This window comes from Plectrocnemia conspersa, unplaced genomic scaffold, assembly GCF_051122295.1.
Source record: "Plectrocnemia conspersa isolate PC_06_02 unplaced genomic scaffold, ASM5112229v1 ptg000009l, whole genome shotgun sequence".
Taxonomy (NCBI): Eukaryota; Metazoa; Arthropoda; class Insecta; order Trichoptera; family Polycentropodidae; genus Plectrocnemia; species Plectrocnemia conspersa.
Genome location: NW_028277173.1, coordinates 24835058 through 24862824, shown reverse-complemented (window position 1 = coordinate 24862824; position 27767 = coordinate 24835058). Strand labels below are relative to the sequence as shown.

The following is a 27767-nucleotide window of genomic DNA, read 5'->3' as shown; positions in this document are numbered from 1 at the left end:
ATTTGGAAAAAGTTTTATCGTACGTTATATAACATTTTCTCGTATCCATGTTTATACATGCATAGTAATAAACAATTGTGATCGAATCTCATACTTAATATTTTCTTAGTGTTTCAGCAACTCTTTATGGGCAATCGCCATTTTGGTGGATGAAGCATCAGTATAATAGTACTATTTCCATGTTATTCTTCGTCTTTAGATAGCCTTCGGCATGTAAAATAATAAATTTATCTTTGAAACGTGAGAAAAACACGAAAATATAGCAGAGGGGCGCCGTGGAGGGGCGTAGCGCTGGTGGGGGTGGCGCGAGGCATGCCCTTAGCGGGCGGTAAGTCGACACCGGAGTCGCCAGTCGTGTACTCAGTCGCGGGCCGGTAGCATCGTAGAGCAGAGCTCTCCACGTAAGTACTCCGCAGTCTTGCGAAAAACTTTTCTTGCGGCGCCGTTGAAGGCCCCCGTGTCGAAAATTGAAATTCGGCAGCGGTCGAAAAACGCGATTTAGCGACCAGCCAGATAAACGGATATAACGCGACAGATTGTGACCATCGATTTTACATAAATAAATAAATAATATTTAATAATAGTTAATATTAACATTGTTCAAAATTAACGCACAATTAATATAAATCGTAATTATCAATAAAACCGTTTAAATTTGAGTTTATTATTATTTAGGATCTATATTTTAAATAAATAGTTTCTCTGTGTATAAGTTAAATGTTTTAATATGATTAATCATCTATTAATATAATAAAAACTTGTGTGTGCTCGAGCTCGCGTTCCCCGACGTATATTCTTAAAATACATGCGTTTATTTTCGAACTTTGCGTTACGCCCGTCATTTTGGCCGGTGGCCAATAGACGAGTAGTATAATGTTACTGGGGCGGGAAATTCGAAAATTCTTACAACGATTCTTCTCGTACAAACAAAAGAGTTACGAAACGGTGATGCATCGTGAGTCAGGAGCCGCATTCCGCCGTTACGAAAAACGGTATAAGCGCGATACTTTCGCCGTAGCCTCGGACGTCATACTTGTGAGGTTAACTGACCGCCCTTAATCTGAAAAGGTTCTCCGGCGACCTTTAAAAAGTCGCGCAATTATTATCATAAGCAAGGTTGATCGAAGTTATAAATTGGACGACATTTCTGCGTTAATTCGCACGATTATTGCATTGCGATTACGCACGAGAAAGACGTTCGCACGGTTTTGTGTGTAATCTTTATGATATAATATTTCGGTTCGTGTGAAGCAACGCTATGATGATATGTAAACAAACATCAATGTGACTCAACTTGACGTTTATGTTATATTTTTTTCTCCATAAACGGCTATTGCGGTTAATGCGTTCAAACTTCCTTTTTGTTCTCGGAAACCTTGACTCGAAATCCACTCGAACGGTTCAAGAGGTCAGCGCCATTCAGAGGTTCTCCTAATAAGGACTCATTTCTACTTTTTGTGTTATAGTTAAGTCACCAAGGAGGCGACCTCGTCACAATTTCTCTTTGGGGATTCGTATCACACTCTTTAGAGGTCTTCATTGTCGATTTATTCTAGAGGCGACACGATACAAAATACCGGTTTGTGCATTTGCATTCCACCAAACATCTCACGGAGGCACGCACTCTCCGGGCGCAGACCTCAAACTCAAATTTCTTCGACCCGCGCCGTTCGCTTGCTTGTTTAGGTGCATTGCGCGGCTATTTGGAATATTTCAACGCTGAATCATGCCAAAAAATATATTTAAATGCATGCTAAAACAACTCCCCTTTATTAAAAAACAATCATCTGAAAAGGTAGATAAGTTGCTTTATAAATGTAGAGCTATCCTTAACACAAATAATATTTTTAAAAAATATTATTTTAAGATTATGCTATATTCCAAAAATATAACTTGTTTTTGTCTACCCCCCCCCCACACGTTTTCCCTCTATTAACTATGCTACTATCAGTTCAAATTCAGTCACCACACCGCAGTATAGAGAGGTAGAGGTAATTGACGGTCTTATAATTTCTTTTAACTATTTCTGTATCATATCAATGTATGAGGTTCCTTTTGGATGTCACGATTGATTCGCGCCGACTCTCGTTTTCATTGGAAGAAAGTCGAATGAACATCCATATATGGCCGGCAGAAAGATTCGAGCTTCTTTATAAAATCTTCTTTCGAAGGACTCGCTCTGCGACCGCTCGACCTTCACCTCACTGTGGAATTCTTTGCAGGGAATGCAAAAAAACTGTTCCCTGTTCTTCGCAGTCCGACGACCGCAGGGTGTTTGCAAACTCTCAAGCGATTGAGGTCAGTCGGGTCCCAAGGTTTCGCGATGTCTTTTAGAAGGTTGCGAAGCAGACAAAAAACAGCACGACGATTAGTCGAACATTATCAGAGCCAATGCCGAAAATTAGTAACGGTACAGGCGAGAAAACATGTGATGTATCACACACACACATGCTCTTAACAGCGATCTCGTTTCAAAAGAACTCCTTTTATGTAGCTAATTTAATACGTACGAACTGATTTCGATTAATCAACCTCGTTCGCAATGTGTTGCAACGAGATTGATTACAGCCACTTCAACACCCGATGGGCGCTGATTTTGCTTCGTTGTGATCTTTGGGTTTTTTGGTCTCACTTCAAAATAGTTTTTATCCAAAACAATAAACAGTAATAAAACATCGATGACTAAGTATAATATCTTGGTTCCAAACTCATTATTTTACCAGCAATGGTATTATTGATATACATACTGAATTGTGTATACATACCTGCTAATGTAATGTCAAGTAATTATATGCATTAAGGATGACATTTGTGGGTTGTCTTCATGTCTTTGAAAATGGTCTAAAAATGTATTATTATTATTACTATGCACATGTACAATATATAGTACTAGTACTTAGATGAGTAACATTAACTCTTTAAGCACTTAACTCAATATTTATCCATGAGATTAGTAAAAGCTAGGACTTAATATAATTTATAATGCTCATTTACTTCTAGACAAACCAAAAATTTTAAAATCGTAGATTCAGGTAAGCTTTGAACCCACGGCCTTCAATTTATTAGCAATAGCTCGCACCACTGTTCCTGTTTTTAGCTTCCAAGTCATATCAGTTTTCAGGAAGTTGTGCCATTTTATGACCTAGTACTGTAAATCATAATACAAATTTGATGCAGCCCATCACCACTTAAGCTTAATACAAAAATATGGTGATGCAGCCCGCCAAATGATTTTATTTAAGTTTTCTTAGTGATACTGTGTTTATTTTTACTATTAATTTATTGCATAAGATGTTTAAAATCTGTCTTCTAACAATTTTCAAGTCAAGATTTATTAATATTCGGTTCAGCCTCTTTCAGTGCATGCAAGAGAATGCATATTTTCTTATTTTTATAAACACAAATGCACCGAACCGTCCATTGAACACGTTGCAATCGTTATTGAAACGGTCAGCTGTCATAAACGAGCGTGTAAATAAATACAATTTTTAATTACAATAATTTATTCACTTTTCTTCTATGGCAACATTAAAACACGTGTTGCTGAAAAATACTTCAAAGTTGATGTTAATTAATTTAAGAAATGGGCGATTTAGGGCATATTATTTAATAATATGTTGTTTATGGGAACATTAGCCGAATCTTAAAATATATGTTGCTAATTTGAAAAAATATCTTTATTTTTATTAATTTAAAATTGTCACTTTTTGTGGGTTTCATACTACATTTATTTTGTTCCTGTGAACAATGGCCGAATCTTTGCGCATTATGACAGAAAAAAACATGCCAAGGAAAGAAAGCGACAGCCTTCGTTTCCGATTCAGAACCTTTCCAATGTTCATTTGGCATTTATATTATGACAGTTGACCTTGCGCTTGAGAACACGATTTATATTGTTCGACGCCCTTAATTCTCACATTATTCGCTTCTCGCTGAAATGACGGCGTAAACGACGTCATTATTGCAGCGGGAGTCGTTTCCTCTTAACCTAAATATAATCGTAATAAGCGCATGCGCAGTATCAGTACGGGAAATCGGAATCTATTTATGGCAAGATCGTAGTTAGCTACTCCCAGTTTTAGCGCTTTTCAGCGTTAATCAGCTAATCGGAAATGCAATTTTAATCTGAAATGCTCGTTCATGAGGAACGGTCGAGATCTCAATCATGATGCGTTCGCGCTAAAAAGATAGTATATAATTTAATTATAAATAATATGAAGACGCACACGCGACGGAATATGTTATTTGTTGAGCTTGATAAAAATATACATATTAACGGCAATTAAATTTATACTTTTAAAACATTAGTTCTGTACAGGGCTGCCAGAGTTTCAAAATATTACGTTATAGCAACTTTTATTAAAATTAATGTCGCCCGTGTGCGGAAGTGATTCCTAAGCTTTATAATTTAAATAAATTTCACCAAATATGTAATTTGATAGCTAAAAATTCATTAGCAAAATGGTCGAATAGGAGCAGCAATAATTATAACACCAAGGTATTTATAATATGTAATAGGATTTTTTTCCAAGCATAATACGTGATTTTTATCTGTAAGATTATAAAGGTATCAAAATTTTGGCGTTTCCTCTTCATTTCGTACATAAAAAATTATAAAATATGTATTTTTTAATAAAAAATTGTGATAGATATTTTTTCAATCAAAACGTATTGCGAGATTTTTTAGTCTTCATTAATAGTAATCTTTGAAGTGTTTAATCAAATTTTAACTGTCATGCTATGTATTGCGTGCTATTTAGCAGGGATTTTTTAAGAGATATGTATGTGCATTTAAATAAATATTTTGTTCCGTAAAACGAATTGTTTGTGCATTTATGTACGGTACTTCTTAGGATTTTTTCTTCAAAAAAGGATTCGTTGCAGAGAGTTATTCATAAAGGGTTGACTGTTATCTAATCTATGAAAACAATTCTTTTTATGGAACAATTATTTTGTATATTGCTAATTTAAATTGTCCTCTGTATTCACCAGCACGATAAAACAGTTGTACAAAATAATCTGATTTCGAATTCGTTATGAACTCTAGTGTTCATATGGGAGATCAGAATTAGTGATTATTATATTATTATTATTCCGACCGATCATCACAGATTTTCCTAATCTCACAGATGAATAACATGATGAATAATTAAAATAAAATTGAGCTAGCTTCGTGAACAGCGACATATATTGATTGTAGACTGTAATAATAGTTTATAAAATAAATAGCAGTGATTTATAAATTTGATTTTAGTCTGGTGTTCCAATACTTACCCATTATTTGCTGATTGCGTTTACCTGGTTGTAACGCATTATGTTAACGTCTGTCATGTTATAACGGAAGATTTACAATAAATAAATAAATGTAATTTGCTTACCAAAGTAATTCGCAATATTTTATGCTGACATACTTATCAATTTTAATTTTAATATCATTATTATGTTTATTAAAATTTTATTTTAGTACTTCACCTACACATTTATAAATTGAATATAGTCTCCATTCGAAGGAGAAATTTGCATGCAAATCGAAAGCTACACCTCGAGCTAATCGATCCTTGCTGATTGAGATGCAAGAATACGGTCGGTCGCCTTTCTGCAATGCAATACATATAGCAATGCACAGAGGAGAAAGAATGCGAAAACGCGCAGATTTGAATATTGCGAACGCACAAGTCGTAAATCAAGCGCGTTTTGCAGTTTCTAACTGAAGATGAGCGCAAAAAGTGCACACATATCTTTCCGCGTCGCGATTTTTCCCCTCGAGCGACCTCCTACTCGTATTCTCGGTAAACCTCGGCTAGTTTCGGTTTCTTATCTTATCTATAGTTCAGTTTCTCATTACTCTTCTGTTTCGTTTTTATTACAGATAAAGTTTTCACCGAAAGAGCAAAAGAAAACCTATCAAAATGGACGCGATCAAGAAGAAGATGCAGGCGATGAAGCTGGAGAAGGACAACGCCATGGACCGTGCTCTCATGTGCGAGCAGCAGGCCAAGGACGCTAACCTTCGCGCTGAGAAGGTACAACAATAATTTTATCTTATAATTTTGATAATCTGATGTTTAGTTGTCGGTTTATTAACGAATCGAATTGATCTATTTCAGGCTGAAGAAGAAGCCCGTTCCCTGCAAAAGAAGATCCAATCCATTGAAAATGACCTCGATCAGACTCAGGAAGGTCTCATGCAAGTCAACGCAAAATTGGAAGAGAAGGATAAAGCTTTGCAAAACGTAAGTTTATTATAATTATATAGCTAGATATTACAGTGTACATGTATTCGAAACTCGTTATATTCCGTATAAATGACAATTAAAAACCATTTTTATTAGGATTTTTAAATTTTTTGATTTGCCGATATTTTTAAACTTATTATATCGACTCTGACTACGGTTTAAACTAAGCTCACCAAATTTAAAAAGATTAATACAGAAAAAAATAATATATTCTATAAGATATTTGCATTAATACAGTCAGTTTGAGAGCTATCCATTCCATCATTATTCATAATTGAAAAAGAGATGACAAGTTTGGATTTACGCTCCTACTATTAGATCTAAAGCACACGATACGGATATACGTTCGATATACTTATCATTACTCCTGTTTATATTTTGAACTAATTTATAGAAATTAAAATCATTACTATAGTTTTTATATTGATCAATCAATGGGAGTAATGATAAGTATATCTTACAATGATATTTGTATTATTTTGTGTATCGGAAATCGGATGCAAAGCCAGGATTTTTATATTGCAAGAGCCAACTAAAAATTGGACCTTGAAATATCGATAAATACATTTTAGGATTTCTATCTCAATATGTAGTATTTTTTATGTTATATAACATATATATCGCCCAATACTGGTAGGGTATTTGGCCGCGCAACGAGAAATTCTGTTCCTTTTTATTCAAAAATGCTGATAATTTCATTCAAGAAAATGCCGTGCGTTTTATGATTATAAAAAGTATGTATAGTTAATAAGTATATTGAATTTTCTTATTCAAAGTTTAATTTAATTTCAATATCCGATGTAGCCAAGTAAGTTTTGAAATTTGTATCCGCAGCGAGAATTTTTTTGAAAGTTCATCAGAACAGCCGCTCAGATTTTTAAAGGCTAATAATACCAAGTTTTAAAATATGATAAAATTGGGAATACAATTGAAATTTCATTATACATTATAAATAGCACACACGTCTTCACTTTATATTGAAAAAAAATGCTAACTTATTTTCCTTCTTTTGTGTATTTCGCCCCTTAATTATTTTAATTTATATGCATTAATAAACATCGAGTGTTTCAAGATATTATTATATCATTACCCGCCCCGACCCTTATTTCTCATGCAATCCTACTACTGTAGACAATGATTGTCAAAAAAAGTAAATTTGACACGATCCCCTCGTGATTTGTTCCATAACGTAAGGAAAGTGGTTAAGGGTTCGCAACTGGCAACCCCGGGGCGATGAAAATCGGAGGAAAAGCGGGCGCCGGTTCTCGGGTTCGCCGTCAACGCTAGACGCGTCTATTTCCGCTCCGGCCGAAAGCGTCGCTGCCAAATATGGGCTCATCGGCATTCGATCGCCGGCGTTTAGTTTCTTCGGCCGAGGGAGGCTTCGCTCGTCCGCCCGGTCGTCGCAGGAAACCTCCCGGTGTCTTCGGGCCGCGGAGTGGGGGCAGGCGGGGAGGGGGCGGGGGGCGCCCGGCCGCAGATGGCGGAGGCAGCGCGCCGCGGACGGCAAGGTGCGCGTCGTCGCGGACACCAGCACCACCCGCGGCCCGACAGGCGGCAATCGCAGGCCTCGTCCGAGTCCGCGTCGCCCCCTCCGCCCCCCGAGTCTCCGCCGCTGACGGAGCCCGACTCGAGCGACAACGACGCCGAGACCGCCGAGCTAGCGCGCCTGCGATGTCCCAGCGAGCGCTCCGAGCTGGTGGCCGAGCGAGAGACGAGGCGCCGCCGCCGATGTGCCGACTACCCGGGCTTCGCGTTCGGCGCCTCCGTCTTCAGCTCGGACACGCTCATGAAGTTCTCTATCATCAAGAACGAGCTGCAGAACATCAAAGACACCGCGATCAAGCGGGTAACGTATTCGACTAGCCCGCGCCCCCCGGGGGCCCGTTTCTATTTATACGCGCGGCCGATCAGCTGACGGCCGCGTGACGTTTCCGCGCGAACGTCAAACCGCGGTCTTCTCTTTCTTTCCTCCATAACCTCTATTTCGGTTTCGTTATTTTTGTTCGCGCGCAGTCGTGCGCCTGCGCGGCGCCACGCGCCTTTGACGTTTGTCATCGACGCTTCCGTCGGGGCTCGTTGGGCGGCGCTGTCGTCGCTACCCACGCGGTAGGGTTGCCACAAAATTAAACACCGATTTAAAATTCATTATAGCAGAAATCTACTTTAACACAATCGAATGTCTTTTCAAACTAAAAAATAGTTGAAAGACACATCTAGTTATAATATTCACATTTTTAATATATGGAAGTTTATTCATCCCTATTTTTCTTCTTCTAAAGCCACCTGAAGTGAATTTCCGTGAGTTTTCAAATTATTTAGCGGCAGGAAGTAAAGAGAGCTCAATATTTAGATACTGATCCATTTACCAGTGTTTAACGCAGTGCAGCATGCTATTTCTTCCTCTAAACCATGGAATCTCAAACTTAATTGACTCAATGCCCACTTTTCAATGACAATATTTTTCATCGCCCACCTTTAAAAAACTAGTACTGGGCGATTAGTGACAGGCCAGTGCCTCGTTTGCACTAATGCTTACAATTTACCGTCATATTTCATTTACCAGTAAACGATGAATGATTTTTCCATTACCGGTTTACCAGTATATAAAAAACGGATGTTTTAATCAATTTTAATTTTTTAAAATATGATAGTTAAAAACAAGCAAACTTTTGAAAAAATAACAATCATTGATAAACTTGATATAAAGCCTTTACAGTTATATGTTCCGCTTTCTGCATACAAAACTCGAATTGCGAATATGAAGAAAATATCTATATATGATATCTGACCACTATAAGTTACATTAATGATAAAGGGTAACTTAGAAGACATAAAACAACGAAAAGCGAGTCTTGGAAGGTGTAAAACATGAAGGTTAAAATATGCTCTCAAAAAACAAATTGTGTCAACATTCTCATCTTTCAGGCTTGACCTGAATTTTGTGCAAACCTCTGTAGTTGAAAATGCTCGCTCTCACTTGTTGGTTGGCAAGTCATCAGATGTTGAAATGCAATATTCAAATATTTTCTTTTGATTTTTCCGAGTTCCCAATATGACACCACTCTCTGAATAATATCATTAATATCTTTCATTCGTTTTATCCATTTTTTCGTTTATTATTTTATTTTCGGAATTTAATCCTAATTCTAACCTTTCCACCGATGTTGTTTTTCGACTATTTCTACTTCATCTGAGTTCTTCAAAAATAATATCATTTTCATCTTCATTCCTTGAAAATACAATTTTAATTATATCTAAGATTTTCGCCATAATTTTAGCTTTATTTGTTTTATTTACTATCCCATATACATATTTGATTTTATCAGAATTATGAAGATAATTAACCTCGGAATATATCATTCTTTCTTTGATTCAAACTTTAAGCTGTAATTAAAATTCTGTGACTAAAAAAAACTGTGTCAATGAACTTTCGTTAAAATATGTCTGTATCTATGCTTAATTCGTGATAAAATAATTACAGATGGTTATTTTTTGTCGTTTTACCGGTAAAAAGGTCAACCAGTAATACAAGCACTAGTTTTCTCACATACACTGTACGCCAATTGTTTCAGTGCATGTGTGCAAACGCGGCAGTGGCCGGTATAAACCCGACCTGTACCCTTATATTTAATATTTGTTGCTTATATTAAATATTTACTACTTAGTACTGCCTAGCGGTTCGGGCCTAATATATAGTACCTGGAAAAACGATTGCAACGGAATCTTGAAATGCATTAAATTTTATTCAAAAAATATTTACTTTATTATGAATATAAAATGCCAAAAACATTCGTTTTTGAACAAAAATTTTTTGCCCACTCTCCGTCACCCTCCATGGCACATCCTCGCCCACCGAAGTCCCCCAAAATCAGCACTGCCTACCGAGATTTGTCCATCGCCCATCGGTGGGCGATATTGCCCACTTCGAGAACCTATGCTCTGAACTGATCTATTGCGAGAAAAAAATAACATTCGTGTACTTACGTGGAATTCTTCACAAATAATCAATGTTATGTTTCTGGATTAGTTAGTATTAAGACCACTAGTTCTTTATCTACCATATTTCACACTTCCTCTATTGTGATGTTCAGTCTTCTTATGTAAATATCACTAAAAATATATCAAATAAAATGTTAATATTTTAGGTAATCCTTCGCAGTATACATATTATACATATTAAATATGTAAGTTATTATCGCTCGTTACAAATATTTTGGCCACAGATATTATTATTGTACAGTTTGATGTAAACGCAACAAAATAAATGAATTAAGAGATTCGCAATTACCGGTGCTACAATTGTAATGTATGCAATTCGGTCCATTACCGTATCTGTCCCAGGGTTTTCGGAACTCGTCCGATCCCCACATACTTATTTTTTATGAATATACATCGTATGTGGTAACCCTATGTTTCTATTAATTGATCACATCTAGTCTGATCTCCGGCTGCATTCCGCATACGTGCGCCGTACGCATGGGACGGATGTCCATATTTCTGCGCTCTGTTGTGTATGCTTTCGTCTGTCGTCCTCGCGCTCGTTAGCGCGCTCTATATGGCTCTATATACCGCCGCACCATATGTCCCGAACTAATGCTAGAGTTGCGAAATCGACGCCAGATGCAAAAATCGCCAACGGCTCTAATATGGACTGATTGTTCCACATGGAAAATCTTGGTCATACTTTGACAGCTTAATACCAAATTCGTTATTGGCTGGATTTTCATATCAATTTAATATTAATCGATTTCTTAGTTTATGTATATTTATCTAATACGACGGAAGGCGTCGGTTGACTGTCTTCGTTTTTGAAGGAAGTTTACTTGTATAATTTATTGCAAGAGTAAATATATGCAGTACCGCAGCGGAATACTAAGTATTTATAATCTACACGCTACGTTCAATAAAAACCGTCATTAGTTGGTAAAAAAAGTAGATTTCCGTATAGGCATATCGTCGGCCTAGTTTTAACCCTATTTATAAAAATCAGTCATACGTGAGGTAGGAAAAAACTAGATATAGTATGTATATACATAATATAATAGATTTTTCAATTTTACTTTCTTATAAAGCTGTTTTCCCTTTTAAAGTAACATATTTTATGTCCATTTAATAATAGCATGAAATATTTTAAATATGAGCTATGTAAATATAATACTATTAAAATCGCTGTTAACGAATGCAGATTTTGAAAAATGCTACAGAATGAGGCAGGAATATTAAAAAATAATTATTATGAACACAATCTGGACGAATTATTGTAACTATAAATATTAAAAGTTTGTCGTTTACTATGTCAATATAGATATAACCAATCCGACTCAATAATATGTATCTACTAATAGCGTATCTACAGTGCTTTTCGTTATCTTATACTACTCAGAAACAGCTTGGTTATATATTATCGCTAATCAACACCTGACGCGTATTCTATTCTAGTAATTGGCCAAGTTTTATTAGAAAACAGCAAACCAAAAATACTTCAGTTTTATACGAGGCATTATATTTGCAGACAAATCATTTTTCTCTGAACATATTGTGTTTACAGCTGTTTCAATACACTGCTTAATTATTTCGGCATTAGAAAAGGGCTGGTTGCATAGCTTCCGTTCCATTCGAAGTACTTGTGTATAAGTTTTGTAGGTTTTAAACGATTTAACATGTACCTTTTAAATGTATCAGAGTAAATTTGTTTGTATTCCTAGAATATTTTCTAAAATAAATTCAGCACGTTGCTCTTAACTTATTTTAAAAGATTTTTCAATCTAAAATTGTCATAAACTACGCACTTCTCGTCTTCAGGTACTACTTGGTGAAAAATGGACGAGTTCTTTGTCTTGAAAATATAATACTGCGCGAGTATATTCGCTTTGCCCTTAATCTTACTTGCTTGAAAGCCTATGATCTGATTCAATCGGCAATTTCAGTAGAGACGAATCGAAGAAAATGAGAGTATGTCTGTCGGGTAACCATTTATAAGCGAAATTATTTGGTTTAATGTAGCAGGTGGGGCATTTGCCTCCCCTGAAATTTGGCCAGAAAAATGCATATCATTTATTTAAATACTATTAATCTCGATGACATAGAAATATTAAAAAAGCTGAAGTAACTTTCATAACATTTATTTTATTGTGATGTACACCGAGTGTACATATCATATTTTAATTTTAATATCGCTATGAATATGTCGAATAAAATGTTTATATTTTAGGTATTCCTCCACGATACACTTACGTATTATCAGAAGTAAGAAAAATAAATATTTTCAAAACATAATCGGGTATCAATATGAGTGTTGCCAGTCAGATTTTTTGGTTCGAACGAGGGGGCTGTTTACGTTTAGATGTTTTTAAAATTTTTAAATATTATTTCTCAAATAAATAATTTTTATATGTAGTTGCATTGAGTGTACATCGCCAGATAACACGATTTTTTTAAATTATAAAGAAAGGTTAACATACATTATATACTATACTAGTAATTCAAAATATAAAACTCAGTGATGATGATAATAATATTGTATATACGCGTCTTGAATTGAATAAATTATGGGGGTGTAGCCAAAATACCTCTTTTTTACTTATGATTTCTTAATTGAGTATAATTCTTGGATCGCAAGTTAAAAGTAGTTTTATTAGATTTTATGTTCATCGAGAAAGATGCACAGCTGATTTTCGTCCACTTTGCGGAACAGTTTGAAAACCATCGACCCCGAGCCGAACGCAGACATCGTCAACCGGCGGAATCCGCGCGTCAACCGCGCCTCACATCCTTAGACATGCGTCATGCGAAAATATAAAAAAAATGTTTCGAATTATTTTGGTTTATTGAAAACGCACAGCCACCGCCCTTCGCCGAGTGGCCAATGATGCGTGCGTCCTGTCCGAATCGAGCTATCTATTGTCTATCCGTTTGGTCGCGCGTGACTGTCGTTCGGTTCGACTACCGAATTCGGCTGCGCGCGCATGCAACGTTGCACAAACGTCATCTGCGACGTCTCGTGCAAAAAATAGGCCTATCGGGGCGGATTCCCCTGCATGCGGCGCCCCCTATCCGATCGGACGTCCGCGCCCTTTCGATTTCGCCCCGGCGCTCCGGCCGATAAGGCTTTCGTTCACTGTCGCGAGAGGTCGCATCGGCTGGTGTCGGCCATTTTGGTGGGTGTCAGTTCGCCGGCGGTCGTCTCTCGTTGCGGTTCGTTCGCGTCAACGCTCAACGCCGTCAACATGACGTCCAAGGTGCAGCAAGGTACCATTCTGGACGTGCTCAAGAGCAAGATGCGCCAGACCAAAGAGGAGATGGAGAAGTACAAGGACGACTGCGAGGAGATGAACAAGCGGCTGCAGGTGGAGATTATGCGGCGCGAAGAAGTAAGGGCCACACCTCTTCTCTCTTTACACCGCGCAGCCAGCGTCCTTTCGGCCGACAGGTGTCACGGCGGCGTCCATCTTAACGGCCATCTCCGCGATCAATCTGATAATTAATATTATTTCCTCGGATTGCACACACGCGCGCCGAACAATCGAGCCTCTCCCTTTCGCCGGCGGTTTTCCCACGAGTGCGTCCGGCCGGCGCCGGCGATTCTTTTGTTTTTTTCTCTTTTATTCGGCCATTTTTATTTTCCTCCCGTGCGAGCGGAAACGCGATCCGAGGTGGGCGATGAATGGAGATTCGCTTGCACGCGCGTTCTTTTTCGCTTTGCGCTGACGTCACCGCCAAGGCCTGCGCCGAAACTTTATACGCGCGGTGTTTTGTCGGCGCCGTTCGTACGCATTGCGAATCGTCTAAAAAGCGGATTAACGGTTGGCCGTAATTCGGACGCATGCCGAGCATGCACTGATATTGCTCTTCAGAATGAGCTTGATGATTCAATTCACAAACATACTTATTTTCATCGCGGTCTTCGATACTACTTTGCGATTAGCCGATAATTGTGGTTTCATAGTGTGATTAGTTATTAAAAGGTGCACTCTTTTTATGGCTTTATTTTGCATGAGTTTAGAAAAATTAGTGTTACTCCACACCGAGCAAGCATTTTCTTGTGTATGCCGTTGACTTAAAATTGTTGAGATGCATTCGATCTGTTGCGGACTTTTTCGCTACATAGTGATTTAGATTATTTGTGAGCACGGGCTTCTGAAACTTAAGATCTCGAAATCACGTTGAAAGCAAGGGAAGTTCTTTATAGTCGAAACGACGTCTGCGAAATATCTTCCAAGATACTCGATCTGTCAGTTATTCGCGTTTCAAACTACTGAAAGATGCGTGTTCCGGATCATGATTGCGGCATCTTCCGATTTATTTAATGTCAACTGTGTATCGTATCACTTTTTTTATATACTATGTATTACTTAGTGACGCATTGAAGTAACTTGTGGCAGTGGGCTCTTAAGAACGAAATATGTATTAAATTTAATCAAATCGAGGTGTACAAAAAAGTATTTAACTCTCGATTAATTATATATTACTACCCTGTTCACCCTGAAGATGCGGTGGCAAAATTTGTTCACGCTTTATATTTTTTCTGAAATTTAATGTAGCACTTGTTAATATGCCGTCAGCGTATCATTCGTATATGCAATTAAGAGAAACGGTCCTAGTTAACTTCATGAGGAACTCCAACTGGGATTAATGAGTGTAGGCCGCATATTATTTTAATATAAGTGAAACAACCTGATGAAATGAATGAGAAGTGCAGTGTTTTTTGCTGTTAATTGAGTAAAAGCAGTATCGAAAAAAGTGGTAATCCGAAAAGACTGTAGTAAATGATACGTAATTCCGCTTTTTCATGTAATAGCGGAAATACCCGCTGGTACTCAGTGATTTAAAAGAACTATTCTAATTAATGCACATTATTTTCATTGTATATCAGTACTTTTGTATTGCTTTATCATAAACAGCTTTTCTCGTTGTGTTGTCGAAAGTAAAGTAATATTGGTACTAAAATTTACGTCCCGATATTCATTTATCGTTTTATTGTTTTTTTTAAGTTAAAAGTATTGTTATTTTAGATTTTAGCGCAGCCAGTTAAAATTTATATTTTTAACGTTATTGCATAATCTAGTTTGATTCACGATATAAGGTAGCATAATTAGAACTCCATATCTTAAAACTAAATTATGTGGCGGAATTCCTGATAGTTTTGAAAAATTTAGGAATTGTTGGTTAATGCTTATCTTTTGGATTCCATTATAACGTATCCGAATTAGTATTTCTTACACGTACGTAATATCACGATTCAGGTGCAACGTATAAGAGGACAATTTAAATGGGCAATACTTAAAATAATTGTTCCATAAAATGAATTGTTTGTGCTTAAATGAGATTAGGTGCAAACACCCCATGAATAACTATGCAACGAATCTTTTTTCAAAGAAAAAAATCAAAGATTCATCTTACATAAATGCATAAATAATTCGTTTTAAGGAATAAGTATTTATTTTAATGCACATATTTCTTCAAACAATCCCCTGTTAAATCGCACTCATCGTAAAATAATGTGAAATTTATTTATAAAAAAAAAAAAACATTTTTTTAACTGTATAATGCCTCTTTCGTAAAACTTAGCTTCTAATTATAAAATACTACTGTTTTAATGTCTAATTTGATTACGAGATATTGTAGGTTTTTTATTTAAACCAACTACGAACATTTTGCGCAGCTAGAAATTTTACTGTACAGAATATTATACAACTCAATTACATCGAGTTGTATCACATATCTCGAGAAGGATTTGACATTGTTAACCGTTTGAGTGCCGCTAGGACGCGGGTGTCCGCTCCTTTGTCTTTGTAAAATTATGAAATATTTTTTTTGGTACTTATTTTGTTCCTATTATAAATAGTAGTACACATAAAAAAATGATAATTTTCAAAAATATATTTATTAAATCATTTATGTTTGGTATTTTTAGCATACACCGCCTAATTTCGCTTGGCACTAAAAGGGTTAAATATTTTGACCGTGCTTATATATTAATCAAATTTTCTAGTAACTAGTTACATTATTAACTCGTTTTTAGACGTCAAAACGTCAAATCTAGACCCCTAAGGTTCAATTGTAGGACCCTTGCTATTTACAATATTTACGACTTCCTAACTTAATCATACATAAACGATATAGTAACTATTCGCTGACGACTCAGTGATTTTATGCTCGTATAAAACTCATCGTGCTATTGATAGAACCTATAATTTTAATTATATGTTTACCTGAAAAACTTTTCAGGGATCTGTTGTTCTTTTTCCTTAGGTTTTCTTCATCGAATCATTTTCTGATAGTTTTCGGAATTACACATTTCGCAGTTGCTTTTAATGAAAATGGAGTAAATTCTAGGATTATCTGATATTTTTAGAGGTGTCAAGTGGCGTTATAGAATTAGCCAATTTACTCATAAGGCCACGAATAATAGATAATCAATCGAAAGTCATCATCGTATGTTCGATGCATTTATGACAAATGGAATATTGATAGGATTTTATGATTTGTTTTACATGGAAGTGAATTTCTTAGGTTCTCTGAAAGAATGTCATATAATTTATAGTAAAAAGTCGATTTTTGTTAGTGATATAGAAGGCGTATTTTAAAACGGGAAATCAAAATAAACGTTGATGGGAAAATGAGGTGGGCGTGGCTAGATCTGATGCGTCCCATAAACATGGGAATAAAATAATGTATTCTGTAGACAAATTGAAGCTATTTTGTATTTGATTTATATCTGGTAATATTAGAATCGATTGTTACGCGTTAATTGGATTCGTCGATTTTTTTATATTTCTGCGAGAACATCGCTCCTATTATAATTTCTAAATACGATCATCTTGAATGAGTAATATCCAAAGGAAGTGTTAAATCGCAGGATATGAAATAGAGTGAGGTTTAATTTTCTAAATTTGGACATCCCTGTTATTGAAGTTCAGGATTGCGTCTGCTGAAGCTTGTATGCTTGACAAGTATCACGATTATTTCTACAATATACACCCGAAAGCACTCGACCGGGCCGATAACCTGTCTGATGGTCGTTTTTGCCATAGCGCGACTCTAGTATGTGCGATGGTATTTCGTACGTGTGCTACGCGCGCGAGTCGCTCATGGAGCAAATTGGTTCATTCTTCTCGTTCGTTAAATAACCACTTGCGAGGGAAGAGCTAAAATTGGATCAAAATCGGGGCTGCCATGCTCGGATAATAATTATATTGCGAAAGTGGGAGGAGGGGAATTTTTAATTATCGTTAATATTGACGATTTCGAAATGGAATTATAAAAAATAGTTTAGCGCGCGGATTTTTTATTATTAAACGTGTGACGTTAAAAATTTAATTCGCAAGTAGGGCAAATTTCAAAATTAAATTTCCGATGGCTCGATGAGTCATTGTCTATGTTTAAAAAATGTCGAATTAAGTAAATATCGTATCTCGACTATGCATCACAGCTAAAAAATTCGATTAAACACAAATTGTGCGTATGCATGTATTTCGAAATTAGTTTTGCTCTTTTGTAAATGACACATCATTTGACCTGGATTGCTGGGGTTTGTCTATGTAAACAATAACCATTGTGATTTTTTAACTGAATCGACTATTTGTCTGTGACGGCCCATTTGTGGACTTCTACCATTTTGTATATGTTGCAATTGCTACTACCTAATAATTTCATTTAAAAAAGCTAAATGATATAATATAAGTTATTATATTACATCTAATCGTAAAAATTAAGTCGAGTTGATTCTCTTATCAAGCATTGTACGATAAATATTATGTGCTTTATTAATTAAATCTCCATAATAACTATCATTTCTGCACATTGGATATTTGTGTAATATGTATATTATCTTATAATGTACCTATTGTACCAAACATTGATCTATAGTAACGATATATTTAAATGCTTTTAAGTACCGATAAAAATGATTCACTATTTGAAGCGATTTTTTTTATCAGATGTTCGCTGATTACGTAAACTAGTAGTTAGGTTCTTATATTGTTGCTTTCTCGTATTAATAAATATTATTTTCTTCTAGGCTGAATCCGAAGTAGCTGCCCTCAACCGTCGTATCCAACTTTTGGAGGAGGACTTGGAACGTTCCGAGGAACGTCTTGCAACAGCCACCGCCAAGCTTGCCGAAGCTAGTCAAGCCGCCGATGAATCGGAACGGTATACATCTTGTCTTTATATGCTTATGATTCATCTTCATTATATATTATAGTAAAACAAGAAGGGGTTTAAAAGCAAAAACGCGTTTCTATACACCAAAACTTACAATGCATAGTCACTATTGTCTACATTTAGTAAACTAAATGATACTGTTAAATCATTTTATTCCTCGTCTTAAAGTAATATTTATTAGGATTGTGGAATATTTTTTTTTTAATATCAAACAGTTTGTCAATTTAATGTTCTACAGCATCATTTCATGAGCTGTCACACTGACCATAAGCATAAAATGTTTTTTTTTTAATATTATTTATATTAAAGATACTTTAATTGTCGTTCAATATTCGTAGAAGACAATGTCGTCTTTGCTTTTAGATTACTTAAATAATTAATGTTCAATGTTGTTTCTTTCAAAGAAAAAAATACTTTGCCTAACAAGAATGCTATTTAAAAAATCCAAAGATCTAATTATTTATTTTAAAATAAGAAAAAAATTATAGACTTTTGCTTACCAATTATATTTTTTTTATAAATGTATTTTAGTAAAATTATTTTACAAGATTTTATTGTTGAAAGCTTATGTCCATACAAATCTTTCCTAAAATGGTACTTATTTGATATTCCGATAGAAATCAGCGTAAAATATCAATATTTTTGTTCTTACCTTAATTTAAAAAGCTGCTCGTGAACCGAATAAGTGCCTCTAATATAAACAAATTTACATTTAACATTGTCCCTATCTCACGATATCGATTTGTTTGTCTTTCATGTGTGATGATGATGCCTCCCGATTAATACTAATATTCTTGTTCGTGTCGTGTGGCTAACCAAACACCTCGTTCAGAATACGGAAAGCCCTCGAAAATAAAACAAATATGGAGGACGACAGGGTGGCTATTCTCGAAGCGCAGTTATCACAAGCCAAATTGATCGCCGAGGAGTCTGATAAAAAATACGAAGAGGTGACTAACCCCACTTATTTTCCACCCCGCTCGGATCGACTGCTCCTTGAATTTTTAATATAAATCTGAGAAGCTGTTTATATCCGGCGTACATAACGCGATTCATTGATTGACTTGTTTTTCAAGTCAAACAATGAAGTCGCGCTCATTGTTAGTATTACGATAATTGCTAGTAATTCATTTCCAGCGCCGAGTACCTGTTGGCAGTCGCTTTATTTTGTTTCAACGTGATTATGTTGTTTTATTAGAGATGTATATTGAATCGTTTCGAAATGATTTCTTTTTGGTTAGTGCCCGCAAAATCCTGGAAAACAGGTCCCTGGCTGATGAGGAGCGTATGGACGCCTTGGAAAATCAACTGAAGGAAGCCCGATTCATGGCTGAGGAAGCTGACAAAAAATACGATGAGGTCAATTAGCAATTCCCGTTGTGTTTGTTGCTCATTTTCGTTGGTGTTCATACATATTTATTTAAAAAAAAAAAAAAAAAAAATACTCCACACCTTCATAACATTCTTGTGTGCTGTTTAACAACATGCTCTGAGCAATCGTTTATAGTCAATCATTCAAAAAATTAAATTATAAAAAGTTTAACTGTCCTTGTTGCTATTGAAATGATCACACATTCCGAATAAGATGAATTCTTAAAGCTAATTTGCCCCAAAAGTACTAACCGTGTGTCGTGTTGTATGATTTCTATTATTATTATTATTATTATTTTGATTATTATTATTTTGATTATTATTATTTTTGATGATCTGGAATGTTAATTTAAATTCGTAATTTATTTATAATTCATGTTTGTATATCAAAAACTAAAATGTGATGTAATGGAACAGGTCGCACGTAAGCTTGCTATGGTTGAAGCTGATTTGGAGCGTGCTGAAGAGCGTGCCGATGCTGGTGAATCGTATGTGTCAAAAATTAAAAGATACTTAAGTGTATGATGTTGTGTCGCTTTGATTCCGTTTGAACACCATTTCTACTTTTTAGCTTTTTTGTATTATATATATATTTTTATCCAAAATAGCTACACACATACATATATTTTTTTTTAATTTTTTTCCCCCAAAGTTTATAACCATTTTTTTGTAGTAATTTTAATAGAATTTTCAGGTTTTATAGTGGCAGTTTTCCAGTTGCATGAAATTGTGTGATTTTTTCACACCATAATATTTATTATTTTTTATATTTCCTATGCTGTACACGTAAAAATGGATGGTTGCCGCCGCACTAAAATGTGTGGATGTTTATGGCGATAATTTTGTAATAAAAGGTCAATTTGCAAACACCCACCGGTGTTTGTATCTTGCAATTAAACTATATTCATTTTTGCGTGTGTGTAAAAAGGCATGTGTGCGCAGAAAGTCCTCTACTAACATTTTGATTTAATAATGGCGGAAACCATTACATAATCAGATTGATATTTTTCAACAAAGCTTTCCCAGAAATATATTTTGAATCTCTGGAAATAGAGGACTGACTGTAGTTATAAATTTAAAGCTTGCAAAAGTTCACTTTATCTTAACCCTTTAAATGCATTCTATACATTCTTAAACATTTACGAAGGTCTATGAATATAGATATATCGTTAACACATCGAGAGCACATCTTGAATAATGTATCTGTTTCGGCATTTCGTATAATTATATCATAAGCAACATTCGATGCTCGGAGTGTTAACGTCATATCAAAAGGATTGATTTACCCTTGCAATTGACTGAACCTACGTATGTTTACGATTGTTTTATATTAATTAAATCTCATAATTTAGTCTTGATTATTTTTAATTATAAAGGGTGAACGATATTTGAGCCTTTTGCATTGCTTACTATTCCATTCTTAGTTTAAATATGTTGTTTTGCACGATATTTTATATTCTTTGTGTGTTGCTGTTAATCGAAATAGGTTGCTCGCAAACTTGTCATGATGGAACAAGATTTAGAAAGAGCAGAAGAGCGCGCGGAACATTCTGAAGGGTATGTAAGCTTTTAGAGTGCATGCTTAGTAGAAGCTTTGTTTGACACTTTGATGATATATTTTTAAACCTTCGAAACTTTGACATCGCTAATCATTCGGTTTTGTATTGCAGAAAAATTGTAGAGCTTGAAGAAGAGCTCAGAGTTGTCGGCAATAACCTTAAGTCTCTTGAAGTGTCAGAGGAAAAGGTAATAATATTTTCTTATTATTTAGAAATTACAATGAAACTATCATCTATATTACTTTATAAACGTATCGAGTCGTCGTATTTTCGACAATTAGTGTAACTTTATTTATTATGATGGATGTAGGCCAACCAGCGTGAGGAGGAATATAAAAATCAAATCAAGACCCTCACTGCCCGTCTAAAGGAGGTCTGTTAAAAAAGATCGATGTGAATTGCAGCAGTGTGTTTTTCTGCATTATAATAGCCTGTTATCGAACATGACGTTCGTTACTAACTGTCTTGATTGATACCTCTGTTTTAAATTCTAAAAAAGATTATATAATAATTAACGCTTTATCACAATTTAAAGCGTCGTTTGATAGTGTTTACGATGTTGACTAATTTAATATTAAAATGTGCTCGCTGTTGTGTTAACTCTAGGCGACTCGGAGAGAGGAAACGTTCGAAGGACAAGTCAAAATTTTGGATAATCAGCTGAAAGAGGTAATAAGAATCACGGCGTTGCATTCGTGACAGAACAGAGCGAGTTTTGTTTAATGATTACGTACCCTCGGGCTGCAGACGCTTTTATTAGCCCTCCCTCTACTCGGTCCGTGTTTTATTTCAGGTGGTTTACTTTCCTTCGAAAACACAGATGATAGCGTCGATAATGTTCCGATCGTTTAGCATTGATGTGCTATTAAACGAAGTTGTCACGATTTGCCTAGGTGCTCGACGATCGAAACGCTTGGATTGTTTATTTATTTTTATTTTTGTTCTACGCCTTTGTATGATTTGGCGCATGTGGAGCTATATAATACCTGGCAAATTTTGCCTCTTTTTTGTTTTTGTTTGTATGTTTGATTTGGTGTGGTGTAATCCCAGGCGACAGCCACTCGTGAGCACGCAGAAGATAAAGTCCATATGATTAATGATAAGCTAAATAATGTAAGTGTACCAAATTAACTGTAAATCTTATTAATATAAATTATATCTATACGCCTTATATGTGTATCAGAGACGGTCAGGAGGATTAAACTGTTTATTATTCTCGAGATATAGTACAATTAAAAGAATACTCTTGGTTTTATTTCATAAAAAATATATTTTATGTGTAACACTATCTGCTTAACTTTAATCATCTTTTATTTGTATTATATTATATATTTATTAATAATAAATACCTATGTAAAATGCAAAATGTACCATAATAAGGCTGATAACCTAATAGTACTGGATTTGCTACTCGCTATAGAATCATTTTTTATTTATAATTAAAATTAATAATAATAACAACTGGTTCGATCTCATTGAAGCTATTTTACCTTACATCTGGTGTTGTTACAATACTATTCTAGGTGTTGGTTATTACCCTGTTGTAACGCACTAAGCTTTTTATTGGCAGAATAAATTTCCTGAACTGGGATTTTAAATTTTAGGTAGATTATAGCTAATCTAGATCATGATTTTTATGTTGTCTGATTCTAATAATTCACAAAATATAAGTTTTAGGAATTGTCATTGTTTCGAGTTTAATATTATTATAAATAGCATTATTTAATAAAAGGCAGCTTAGCAGACTATTTTTACATATAATTCAGATCATACTTATCACATTTTGTTATAACAAGTCAATGTAATTCAAGTAAATTTTCATAATTATTCTCGGATTCTCATTAAATCGTTCTAATTTTCTCTATAGCTCGTAATTAGTTAAGTTGCACAGCTTTTACCGCCTCCAGGCAGTCTCTGTATATTACCGCGAATCAAATATAACGTGCACTTCTTTGCAACACTTGATGATAACGTATACTTTTACTTTTTATAAGCGTCATCTGAACGATTCTGCAGCCGTTTTTAAGTTACTATCATTACTCGCTTTGGTCTGTTTATTGTATAGATCATTTCTTCGTTTATTTATTTTAAAAACAAAATAGTTTTATAGTATTCTTTAGTGATTTCACACACGGTGATGGGGCAGAGTATGTTAAGGTATTCTAGGAAGTAATGAGTGTTTTTAATAAATGTGATTTTTATACTAATTATAACGCTTTCAATTACACACTAAAGAATAATATCAAACGTAACGTTTTCTTACTTTTTTTAAACTAAGTCTCCATATTATAACAAAATAATATTATTTTTTTCAATCTACAGACTGAATTATTTTGTTAATGCTGATTTATTATGTCTAGGCTGAAGCCCGTGCTGAATTCGCAGAACGTTCTGTCCAGAAATTGCAAAAGGAAGTCGACAGGCTCGAAGGTAATATCTTAAAATTTTCATTTAAACAAAGATTAATTTTGATAATAGTTGCAAATTTCTATATGAATTTTAAATTAGATTATTTTCAAATATAAAATCATGTTCACATCCATTATTTTCATATTTTACACAGCTACTTATGTATATTTTTCTCTGCTAATTTTTAAAGTGCAGTTTTTCAACTAATTTATTTTTTGAGGTTTGCATGATTGTTTAGTTTTTTTTTAATTATTATTAGTGTTTGATTTTAATTTATATGTTGTTTGCCCGTGTCGTGTTTGCTTTTTAACCTCATCGATGTAAAACAATTTCAGACGAAATCACATCAGAGCGCGAAAAGAACAAATTGCTCCAGGAAGAAATGGAAGCCACCCTTCATGACATTCAAAATATGTGAAAATTGCAATCGCGCACGCTCTCGATTATTTAATTATTATTCTTCCTACCGAGCCTTTATACATTTATATATTTTATTATGATTAAATGATTCATTTACTTAATGAGTATTCGACGATTAAGTCAAAGCGTCGAGATGAATCCCTCGAAGATTAGTCATAGCAGTAAAATCTTGTGCACAATTTACAATTCATGGAAGGAGGAATAAATATATATTATATATTTACACAAATAATAATTTTATATGCACAACTCATTCCAAACGGTTATATATATTTTAAAGTATTGTCTCATCTATCTAGTTGAGATCTCGCCATAATTATAAGTCGGCATAATCGATTGACAGTTTTTTTTATATGTATGTTTACATATTTTAGTTTGATTCCGACGTATTAAATTGTATAGGCGTTATGTATGATATGAATAATAATAACATTCCTTATGAGTATATATAATATGTAATGATGCACTTAAGTGTTAGAAGCATGAATGTATTTTTTATACGGCTTGAAGATGTTTTTTTTTCTTTTTTTATAGTTGCATTTTTATTTTTCGTTTTTTGAGCTTTCTACGATTGCGATAAATATTTATTATTATTTTCTTCTCAATGAGGAGCGCGATTTTATTAATTAAAAAGATGCATATTTATTTATAAGATAATAAATATTTTACGTAAATCGTTCAGTTATAACGTGCAAATATATTTACTTCTTTATTGAAAGATAATGCAACTGACCATATTGTAAATTTTCACCTATATATGTGTATGATTAAATACTTATTTTTTATATTGCAATTGTTGATTTATGTTGTTAAAAAAAGACAAATTTAAATATATTTTCAAAGCATTTATTATCATTTTGTCTCGTATTTTTTTCAAAGATAACTTCTATCCAAATCATATTTATATCTTAGTATTAATGACATTTTGTTACAACACTATTTTTCTAGACTAGAAGAAAGTGCATTTGATTTTTTTAATTTGTTGCATCACATTTTTTAATATATTTACTAGAGAATCATTCTAAAAAACCATTGATGTAGAAACTCCTAATTAATGTGTGTTTATATATATATATAAAAAAAATATATTATAATATTTTTATTTATTTCTGTTTGTTTTTATTTTTGTTTTTCCATTCTCACCCATTAAAATAAAATAAAAATTTGATATCTATTAACAATAAAGGTAAGTAGTGTTTTTTTTAATAAATAATCAGACTACTACATAAAAGAACGTTGGAACGATAACGGTCCAATGTGCACGCATTGTTGTTTAACCGGGCATGTGAGTACACTTATTTTAACGAAATTTATAGCTGGCGCCCATCTGTAACGATTACCTCGATTGCTCAACGTATTCATATGGTCATCCCTGTTCAAGTGGAATTTCTAAGATCTATGATCTTATTTTTCAGGATTTAGAAAGATTGATAAGTTTGCATGGGTTTTACTTGTCTTGGAAGTTTACACTATTATAGTGTATGCATATATGCACGATTCCCATTATGCAAACATTAACATCAATATACACTCCACATACAAAGATATGTTACTTCTCAAACAATTTGCTTTTAATTTTATATAAATAAAAATGATTGCACATTACTGATTAATTCCGTGCAAGTTATTGGATAGATATTTGTTAGTGGACTCGGAAATTAAACGCTTATGCATTGCATGCATTGCTGCATTTGCAGACGAACTGATTGGAGAGAAGGAACGCTACAATGACATCGGGGATGACCTGGACGATGCGTTCATCGATCTTATCCCGGGAGTGGATCTCACAGAAAAACAGAAGGCCATTTACCTTGCCGCTAATCCTCCCCCGCCTCCTCCCGTCGTTGAAGCGCCACCTGTCGAAGTGGTTCCCGAAGCTGCTCCTGCCGAAGTCCCTCCGACTGACGCAGCTGCACCACCTGCGGACGGAGTGGTACCTCCTGTCGAAGGAGCTGCGCCGCCCGTAGATGGTGCAGCACCGCCCGCTGACGGAGCCGTTCCGCCTGCGGATGGTGCAGTGCCACCTGTCGATGGAGCCGCTCCCCCCGCTGAAGGCGCTGCTCCTCCAGTGGAGGGCGCCGTTCCTGTGGATGGTGCGGCTCCAGCAGTCGAAGGCGCAGTACCCGTAGAAGGGGCTGCGCCTCCGGCTGATGGAGCTGCACCTCCATCCGAAGGAGCTGCACCGCCAGTAGAAGGGGGCGCACCACCAGCAGAAGGTGCGGCACCATCTGCTGATGGCGTCGCTCCGCCTGCGGAAGGTGCAGCACCACCCGCAGAAGGTGTTGCTCCTCCCACAGCTGACGCAGCACCGGCTGCCGAAGCTGCTCCTGCTCCCGCCGCCGATGCGCCCGCTCCTGCCGCCGCTCCCGCGGCTGAACCAGCACCTGCGCCAGAAGCAGCTCCACCAGCAGAAGCGCCAGCTTCATAAAATTAACACGCTTAGCTTTAAATGTCTTATTTAAGCTTTAAATCTTGCGAAATCCATAAGATTTGAAAAATAAAGTATGATAAAATATTTGTCTCGAAAAGTAAAACGTTACTTTGAAAGTGAATCATATGGATTTTTCATCTGTGCTATTTTACGTAAAGCTTGTTTTACAATAACATTTTAAAAATATTTGCTCATTATTAATGCGGACATATTGTAATGTTGTAAATATTGTATTATTTATTACTTTTTAATATTATTTATAAATTTTGCAATATAAATTATTATTTTTATTTTTCTTCATTATTTATACTATCCTTAATAGTGTTCAGTCTAGTTCATATAATGTTGGTTTATTGTATATTTTATTTTGTTATCAATAGTCTGGATATCACTACCCAATATTTACATACATAAATATCTGAGCTTAATTAACCGGCTGCTTTAATAACAAACTGGTGTCACTATCGTTTAATGAAATCGTTGCAGACGACGTCATCTACGAAAAGGAGATTTACCGTGAAGTTGGAGATGACTTGGACTGTGCGCTCTACGACCTATGCGGCATTTAACGGATTAACAATAACCATTAGACATAACACCGCTTTTTTGTACTTTTTTACATAAAATAATGCTTTAAAAAATAAAATCGAAACACCCGCTGCTTATGACTGCTATTTTTTTATTTGCCACATCACGTCGGTCTTCCGCTTCTTTTAATAACTTGTAACACGTAAGATCTTTTGCTTTTATTTTCTTACATCTGTCGCTTAATCATTCTTCTTCATCATGTTCATCAATTACTGGACACTTTGGGATCGAGCGGTGTGTTTATACGGTAATAATTTCATTGCAGACGAGCTCGTCGCCGAGAAAGAAAAGTACAAGGATATCGGAGACGACTTGGACAACGCCTTCGTGGAGCTCATCCTCAAGGAATAAATGCCTCCTTTCGGCTCCCGAGTTTAAATTATTTGATAATCTTACGTGCCTTATTAAAAGTATTAAAAATTCCATCGAGCGCCGTTATGAAGATATCAAATTTTTACCATCAAACTAAGAACGCGACTCATTTTATAAATAATTTAAGACATACATATTTAATATTTATTTTTAACAATACCTTCAATATGTGAAATACAAAGAATAATTTCAGAATATATTTCTATCTATTTA

General features: G+C 35.1%; 1 protein-coding gene across 50 annotated transcripts; it reads left to right on the top strand.

The window, feature by feature from the left end:
* Nucleotides 1-362: 362 nt before the first annotated feature.
* Tm1 (tropomyosin 1) lies at nucleotides 363-27767 on the top strand. Of its 50 annotated transcripts, none has more exons than XM_088191976.1 (10): nucleotides 363-401; nucleotides 5870-6023; nucleotides 6108-6233; nucleotides 18259-18392; nucleotides 19646-19763; nucleotides 21262-21332; nucleotides 21446-21521; nucleotides 22385-22447; nucleotides 23695-23764; nucleotides 27448-27767. In XM_088191976.1, the coding sequence occupies exons 2-10, from the start codon at nucleotides 5910-5912 to the stop codon at nucleotides 27531-27533; spliced, it is 858 nt and encodes a 285-aa protein (XP_088048102.1). In that variant the 5' UTR covers nucleotides 363-401; nucleotides 5870-5909; the 3' UTR covers nucleotides 27534-27767. The 50 variants fall into 50 exon arrangements, with proteins under 50 accessions (XP_088048102.1, XP_088048099.1, XP_088048101.1 ...); XM_088191973.1 differs by lacking the exon at nucleotides 22385-22447 and adding an exon at nucleotides 21645-21707; XM_088191975.1 differs by lacking the exon at nucleotides 21262-21332 and adding an exon at nucleotides 20193-20263.